Source organism: Arachis ipaensis, chromosome B9 (genome assembly GCF_059453495.1).
Source record: "Arachis ipaensis isolate K30076 ecotype BB chromosome B9, ASM5945349v1, whole genome shotgun sequence".
Taxonomy (NCBI): Eukaryota; Viridiplantae; Streptophyta; class Magnoliopsida; order Fabales; family Fabaceae; genus Arachis; species Arachis ipaensis.
The window spans coordinates 22,437,844-22,446,095 of NC_142444.1; the positions used below are offsets into that span (position 1 = coordinate 22,437,844).

General features: G+C 34.9%; 2 protein-coding genes across 2 annotated transcripts; both read right to left on the reverse strand.

Moving 5' to 3' along the window:
- Positions 1-528: 528 nt before the first annotated feature.
- Positions 529-3,397, reverse strand: LOC110263755 (uncharacterized). Its single transcript, XM_088498815.1, has 9 exons — positions 2,899-3,397; positions 2,543-2,790; positions 2,260-2,463; positions 1,747-1,839; positions 1,549-1,656; positions 1,072-1,461; positions 855-864; positions 640-701; positions 529-558 (listed from the first exon to the last, which is right to left on the reverse strand). Exons 1-9 carry the CDS (start codon positions 3,395-3,397, stop codon positions 529-531), a joined length of 1,644 nt encoding a protein of 547 aa, XP_088354941.1.
- A 520-nt stretch (positions 3,398-3,917) lies between these two features.
- LOC148544000 (uncharacterized) lies at positions 3,918-7,322 on the reverse strand. Its single transcript, XM_088498816.1, has 2 exons — positions 4,783-7,322; positions 3,918-4,698 (listed from the first exon to the last, which is right to left on the reverse strand). Exons 1-2 carry the CDS (start codon positions 7,314-7,316, stop codon positions 3,918-3,920), a joined length of 3,315 nt encoding a protein of 1,104 aa, XP_088354942.1. The 5' UTR covers positions 7,317-7,322.
- Between the last annotated feature and the right edge of the window lie 930 nt (positions 7,323-8,252).

Sequence of the window (8,252 nt, forward strand, 5' to 3'; positions counted from 1 at the left end):
TATACCTATAGCTACTCTATATAAGTGTAGCCTTTTGTCCCTCATTTTTTTTAAAATTTCTGTTTATATATATATATATATATATATATATATATATATATATATATATATATATATATATATAAACAGAAATTTCTAACAATTTTTTTATCTAAACTCTAATATTTGAGAATATAATTATATATATAATCCTGTATTGTTAATTAAATTAGTTAATTATTATAAAATAAAAATGTATACATATATAATAATACCATACAATAATCTTTAAACAATAAAAATTATACTGAAACAAAATATAAGTATACAATGAACCAAAAATATTGGAATAATCATAATTTTGAGCATTCATACATCTCAAACTAGAATAAGTATACTCATATAATGCACTTAGAGTTTACTACTAATAAACTAGGAAAAATCAAAATATATCATATAAATGTATCTTAGCTTCTAATAAAAGACATCATCATCAACCATACATCTTTCAATTTCCACCTTTGTCAATAAACCATCATGATAAGCATCTCAATCTTCATTCACATCTTCAGAATTATCCTGCATAATTATATAGAAAAATAATTATAACTTGAAAAAGTACAAGAAGAAAAAAGTAGTTAACAGATTAATAACACATACAATATCCGAAAGGCATAAGATAATTGAAACTACTCTACTTTTCATATCACCAAAGTCTTTTGCTTTAAAATAACAATCACATTCAGGGGGATACTATAAATCACCATAAAGGACAACTAAAAAACGGACTAACACAACTTCATACTAAATGGGAACTAAAATCAGAAAAATCAGAAAACCAAAACCAGAAAAATCAGAAAAACCAGAAAAATTACAGCTTTCACCCTGATAACAATAATATTAAAATTACATAATGAAAAAACAAAACCAAAAAAACCAAATCACAGCTTCCATCTTCTTCAATTTCAGTTCAAATTAAAAAATATGGCATCCTCCTAAGTTCTAACAAATAAAAATTTTAAACTCAAAATCCTAATTAACAATTAACAATATATAAACAAATATTAGGGAATAAGAAAAAACTTGTCATACCATATTTATGTTTGGAATATGTGTTGATCCATGAGCGCTATTTGCATCAATTGGAGAGTGTTGGGCATCTTGTAACAAGGCTTCAATTTCTTCCGGCCTCATTCCAGGTTCAGATCGCTGAACTAGTAACTTAATCATGTTTCGCAATCCATGAAGGTCAGCCTCTTGGTGCTGCTGTTTGGCCTTCATGTCTCCAAGTTCAGCCTTCAAAGATGTGACTTCCTCCTGGTGTTGTTGCTTGAGTTCAGAAATTTCTGCATGCTTCTTTAAGTCACGTCGTGTAATAGATCTTCCATAGCACCTAACCCGACCTGGTTGTTCTTTTCCAAATAAAGACTCAAAAGCTTCCTCATCTGTTTCACCAGCAGCTTGCCGGTTTTGGAATTCATCCTAATTAAAAGAAACATTTGACATAGAATTAGTTACCGTATCCTAAATTTGATTTATAATCATTAGTAATTCAATGAATTCTCATACAATTGCATCTTGTGTTTCCTGATCAACTTCCTTCCTTTTCCGACTTGTTCGAGTAGCAAGGAACATTTCAAACCTTTTTGGTTCCTCATTTATTTCCTTTGTCGCGCGCTATAAAATAAAGCCTTAAATAAGTAAGTCTATAACAACATAACTAAAATTAACTAAACAAATCCCAGCACAAATATGAAATAAGTATACCAGAGCCACTCGTACTCTTCCGAAATTGATTGGCCCCATGCGATGTGGAAACTTTTGCTGTTCTTTATGTTTCTTATTTTTTTCACTTATTGACTATAATTGAATAAAAGGTTAGCATATAGAAACAGAGAACAATATAATTAAATTTTGCCATGGCAAACAAAATTATAGCAACCAGAATAGTAGCAGGTATAATTGCACAGAATAGAATTGCAGAAAACAAAATTGCACAAAACAGAACTATAGAAAATAGAATTGCAGCAACTTAAATTACAGCAAAAAAAGTAGCCAAAAATAGAATTGTAAATACAGAAATTCAGAAGTTCAGAATGGAACTGGCAGCAATATATCCTAAAAAAATTCAATTCAGTTCAAGAACCTACATCAGAATGGATATGTGTTTGTACAACATGAGAGAGGACAGATTCCAACATTATCAATTGAAATTTCATTATTTTGCTTATGTCTTAACAAACAATAATATATTTGTAATTAAAGTACCAACTATTTTACCTGGATTGTAGGATGACTCCAATAATAGATCAATTTTATGAATTGACTTTCTGGAACTTGTGTCGGTCGATTTTTCACCATATCTTCGATGGTATCAAAGGGAACAAAGTGCTTCTGCTTAATCTTTCCCTTGAACCGCTTCCAAGCATCCCGAATTGCTTGGATCACCCACTTTTCTCCACTGTCTGGGAGGATAAACTTGGTCTGCATGATATCAACAGTGTTATACGCACCTTGCTATATTTAAAATAATCAACATTTAATAATAATAGAAGAGTCTTACATTAACATAGTTCCACATGAATTTCTTAGCTTTAGGAGTTACAGCATGCCAGCTAGTGTACAAAAGACTCACAAATCTTTTATTTCTCCCAATTGTTCCTACGAAACTAGTTAAATTAGACACACTTTGATCGGTTGGTCCTACTGGCTGTCCAATATCAAAAATAACTTCTTCTCGCTGTTCCATAGTTCTTGCATAAATCTCTTTGCAAGTTGTTTTTCCCCGAGTTTTCTTCTTCTTTGGCTCTCCTAGTTTCATGCAGTAGGGGGAAAATTAGGGAGTAATTAGTGATGCCAATTGAAAAATTAAGCATTATGATTTACAAAAAAATATAAAAAATGATATAAATAAATTACCTTCGTCATCATCAATGTCCTCCATCACATGTGAATAATAATTTTCATCAAGTGGAAAGCTATCTCCCACATCATCACTTAGTTCAGAGCTTAGTCCGTCAATTTCTACATCTATCCCATTTTCTTTTAAAAATTCATCAATAGTTGTAGCCTTTACCCTTGGCTTGCTCTTTTCCTTTCTTGATCCATCTTGCTCCGACATTAAATCTTCAGCTTGTGGGGTAGTGTTTGAACTCAGCAAAGTAGTGTCATGTTGCCTTTTTTGAGTTCTACCATGTGTGACTTGAATAATCTGCTGCTGCCTTTGGTTGATTGTGGGCTGAGTAGAATTTGCACAACTCCGATCTTGGCTTACATGTGTTGGCATGCTATTATTCATATTACGAATTGCATCGAGCTTCCTTTTAAGTTCATCTGCACCCACCTTTGTAAGCTTAGAATTGTTCAAGCCTTGTGTTAACGGTTCATGTTGTACTTCATGCTTCTTTTTCTCAGCCATAGCCACAGTCAAGTGATTCTTTCTTTTTTTATTTTCTGGCTGTTGCGCAGGAATGCTTGGCTGTACTTCCAGGGTTTCAGGCGTGAAATTCATCCTTTTGTTGATTGTGCTGAGTGTGCTTTGTAAATGAGTAAAATCCAGCTTCTTTGACGTACACTTCTTCACTCCTTTGGTTGCACTCAACTCTTTTTGACTTTCGACTACATCCAACCTTGGCATAGTTTCCTCCTTGTCATTACGTGCTGCACCTTGCATCACATATTGCTTGCGTTCATTTACAATCCTTTGTCTCTTGGCTTCAAATTGTCGAAGTAGATTCTTACTTGATGTTGCTTTAAGATCAATAAATTCTTTATTCCTACACAAATAAATTAGTTAACTCGAGTTAATATAAGCAATAAAGTGACATATCCTATAAGAAACACTAACAAAATGAGAAATTAAAACAAAAATATGACTTACAAATAAAAAGGTGAAGAAAACTTAGTTATACATATGTACATATTAAGCAATAAATTGCTTAGGCTGACCCATCAGAATCAGAATCTCCAATGAAATCTGCCTCATATTCTTGGGCAGAAGTCACTTGGGGAACCTTTTCAATAACTGTAGGTCGTAGATCATTCCTCTCCAGAATAAGTTCACCATCATCAGCTGGTATGGCAGGACTTGTTATATGCTCGTGTTGTTCACTATAGAAGGTTTGACTGGCCTCAGACTCAGATTCGTCATTTGTTTTAAATAAGTCTCTTGGGATAGTTTCCATAACATAATGTTTGTTATGTTCATATGGATCTTGCACATAAAAACACTGATGTGCTTGAGATGCTAGTATGAAAGGTTCATTCTGGTAGCATTTCTTATTGAAGTGAACAAATGTAAGACCATATTTGTCTCTCCCAGCATCATACCACTCACACCGAAACAATACAACCTTAAAACGCCCAAAATAATCTAACTCTACTATCTCAAATAACCTGCCATAATAAGCTACAGTGTCTTGAATTGGACTTTTATCTTTAGCACTTGCAAAGCTTGAAGTTAAAGCAGTTAATGTGACACCACTATTTTGTGTTTTTCTCCTTGCCTCACGCTCCACAGTGTGAAACCTATATCCATTAATTATATATCCAGAAAATCTTCTTGCAACAGAGCTTGGACCTCGAGATAATTCTTTTAGCCAAACAGGCACATCTGGATCTCTCGCCCGAGTTTCAAACCACTGCGAGAAGGTTCTACTGTGAACTTGAGCTTTTCTCCATTTTGTTCCCCGCTGATTGTTAACCTCATCCTCATGCTCTCTGTAGTTAATAATAGTTATGTTTGATCGGAAAAAATCTAAATGCACTTGATTTAGTGAATAAACATAAGTTATATTAAGTTACCTAACATAATCTGTGACTTCTTCACAATTGTATAATACATATACATGGGCTTGAGCACTTGATATGTCATCGAGATTAATTGGTTCTCCATTTCCCACGCCTAACGAACGACCTTTGTTAGAAAACAACTTTGAAGGCAAAACTTCATCGTCATTAGGATCATCATCATTCCGAGGTCGCTTATTAAGTCTTGTTCGCACACCTCCATGTAAGTATCTTGAGCAGAAAGTTAAGCACTCTTCAGCCAGATATGCCTCTGCAATAGAACCTTCGGGGCGACTTTTATTGCGTACATACGACTTTAATGTACACATGTACCTTTCTGGAGGATACATCCAACGAAACTGCACCGGACCACCCAATCTCACCTCATTTGCTAAATGAATAGGAAGATGAACCATTATGTCAAAAAAACTAGGGGGAAAGATCCTCTCAAGGTGGCATAATGTTTCCACAATCTCTAACTCCAGTCGATCTATCTCTTCCAGTGTTATTAACTTTTTGCATATGCGACGAAAAAAGGAACTTAGTCGAATCAACGGAATGGCCACGTGATCAGGAAGGATGCTTTTAATCGGTATTGGTAGTAAGTAGTGTAGCAAAAAATGAGCATCGTGAGTCTTATACCCAGAAATTTTTCTTTCTGCTAGATGTACACACCGTGATATATTCGAAGCACTACCATCAGGTAGCTTTGTTGTCTTCAAAACACCACAAAAAATTGACTTCTCTGCAGCAGTCATAGAAAAGCATGCCTTTGCCAACTTTGTTCTCTTGCCATTATTCACCTCCTTTGGTTGAAGATTTTTCCAGATCCCCAAATCTTTTAAGTCATATCGAGCATTCAGATGATCCTTTGTCTTGCCTGGGATATCCAAAAGAGTTCCAATTATACTGTCAAGTATGTTCTTCTCTATGTGCATGACATCTAAGTTGTGACGCAGTAGGTTCTTGTGCCAGTAAGGCAATTCAAAGAAAATTGATCTTTTTTTCCAATTCCATGGGAAACTATTTGATGTACTTTGCTTCTTCCCGAAAACATTCTCAACATTTTGTAGCATCTCAAAAATTTCCGTTCCTTCTATAACAGGTGGAGGGGGTCTTAATTCTTGCTTCCCATTAAAAGACCTTGTATTGGTTCTCCATGGATGATCCATGGGTAAAAAGACACGATGGTCCATATAAACTGTCTTCCGACTATGTTTTAGTTGTAGAGAAGAGGTATTTTTGTTGCAACAAGGGCAAGCCAATTTTCCCTTTGTACTCCACCCAGACAACATAGCATACGCAAGAAAATCATTAATTGTCCACAAAAGAGCTGCCCGCATTTGAAAGGTCTCATTCTTTGATGCATCATAAGTTTCCACCCCTATTTCCCACAACAACTTCAGGTCTTCCATCAATGGTTGTAGATACACGTCAATATCTTTGCCAGGTGATTGTGGCCCAGGAATAAGCAAAGATAGCATACAATATTCAGGTTTCATGCACATCCACGGAGGCAAGTTGTATACCATCAGCATTACGGGCCACGTGCTCCATGAAATATTCATGCTACGAAATGGGTTGAACCCATCACTTGACAAGCCTAGTCTAATATTGCGTGATTCTTTTGCAAAATCTTCATTCATTTCATCAAAGTTCTTCCATGCCAGTCCATCAGCAGGATGCTTTAACGTCCCATCTTTAACGCGCTCCTCATCATGCCACCTCAGACTAGCTGCCGTTTTTGAGCACATAAATAATCGCTGAAGTCTTGGAATTATAGGAAAGTATCTCAGAGTCTTTACAGGAATAGGACGACCTTTATTGTGAGGTTGGTTCTCGCTATTATCACTAGAATTTTCAGTATATCGAGATGTTCCACATACACGACATTGTGTTTCATCCTTTAGTTCTTTCCTATACAGGAGGCAATCATTAGGACAAGCATCAATTTTTTTATAATCCAGACCTAAATCTCTTATCATAGCCTTCGTCTTATGGAAAGATGGAGGTATTTTAATTTCAGGCATTGCCTCTTTCAATAGCTCAAGAAGGGAAGTGAAGGAGGCATTGCTCCAACCGTGCAAACACTTTAACAAGTACAGGCGGATGGTAAAAGATAATGTAGAAAATTTCTTGCAGCCCGGGTATAACTCTTGACTTGCCCCATCTATTAAATTATAAAACTTTTTAGCCTCTTCATTTGGACCTACAGTAACACCCTCAGCATGATCTCCAAATGCATCATTAAGCAGTCCTTCAATGTCATCGCGTGCACCTTCATCATCCGTGTCATCATCAACCACCATCGGGATTGTCCATTCCCCGTGATTAATCCATGTTCTATATCCCTTAACAAATCCGTCGGCTACTAAATGGTCAAATACCACATCTCTTCTATACCACTCAATGTTACAACACCTCTTACAAGGACATTGAATTTGTTGTCCGTCCGGCTCTCCCTCAGAGTATGCAAACTCTAAGAAACTAATAACACCATTGATATACTCTTCGCTATACCTCGGTAGATCCATCCAATCCTTCGGCATATCACAAAACCTAATCGATAATTATTAAATTTTTTTGGAAAAAAATTTATAAGGGGTCGCAAAGTGAAGATAATAAGAATAGAGGAGGAAGGGTGTTATGAAATATAAGGGGCATGGGCTATGAAACGGACTTCATAGCCTTGTAGTTAGGTTAGGAAATAGTTCCTAATCTTTAGAAGTAATTCTCTAAACATTTTACTAGAAACTCGCTGAAGCAAAACAAATTAAGGAAAATAAAGAATTTATAGTACATAAATAATAAGTTAAATTGCAACTTCATAACTAATAAAGCAATCAAAGTGGAGCTACACATGAATTAATAGCATAATAATAAAGTGAAAAAAAAAAGTATGCATTGTACCTTGCCATGACACGATCAATGTTTTGACAAAATCCACTTAGGAGCTTTAACCAAAAACTTCAATCTGTTTGTTACCAAGTAAAATTCTAAGAGATTAGACTATGATATTATTTACTCTTGATTTATTTTCATAAATTCTAAACTGATATAATTAAAATGTAAGGGAAAAAAAATAAAAAAACTTAATTCAGGTCGATAACTTATTTGAAAAATAAAAGCAATCTGATAACAGCCCAAAATTCAAATCCAAAGCATGAGTAACTGAGTAACTAAAAATAAAAGGAAGCAATATTGCTTCTCAAAACTCAATTCAGGTCAGTAGAAGTGAGACGATTTAATGGTAAATCATGAGCTAATCAAAATATTATCCTGGTAACTGGTAAGCCATGAACTTGGCAGCCATTCATGCAAACCACATGGGTCATCCATGCAGCAGCAAACAATGAAATACATTTAGAGAATAGTGAAAAGAATCAGGATGCTTTAACGTAAATCTTTTCACATGGACCAGTTTGACTATTAAACGACTTATAATTAAGAATAAAAATATTATCATAAATCTCAATAAGTCACGG

Excerpts from the sequence above, each read along its gene's own strand:
- LOC110263755 (XM_088498815.1), bottom strand. The coding sequence starts at position 3,397 with ATGGCTGAGAAAAAGAAGCATGAAGTACAACATGAACCGTTAACACAA. Across the intron at positions 1,657-1,746 it reads GAAGAGTACGAGTGGCTCTG|CGCGCGACAAAGGAAATAAA; the intron begins GTATACTTATTT and ends TTTATTTTATAG. Across the intron at positions 559-639 it reads TCTTATGCCTTTCGGATATT|GATAATTCTGAAGATGTGAA; the intron begins GTATGTGTTATT and ends ATAATTATGCAG.
- LOC148544000 (XM_088498816.1), bottom strand. The coding sequence starts at position 7,316 with ATGCCGAAGGATTGGATGGATCTACCGAGGTATAGCGAAGAGTATATC. Across the intron at positions 4,699-4,782 it reads GAAGTCACAGATTATGTTAG|AGAGCATGAGGATGAGGTTA; the intron begins GTAACTTAATAT and ends TATTAACTACAG.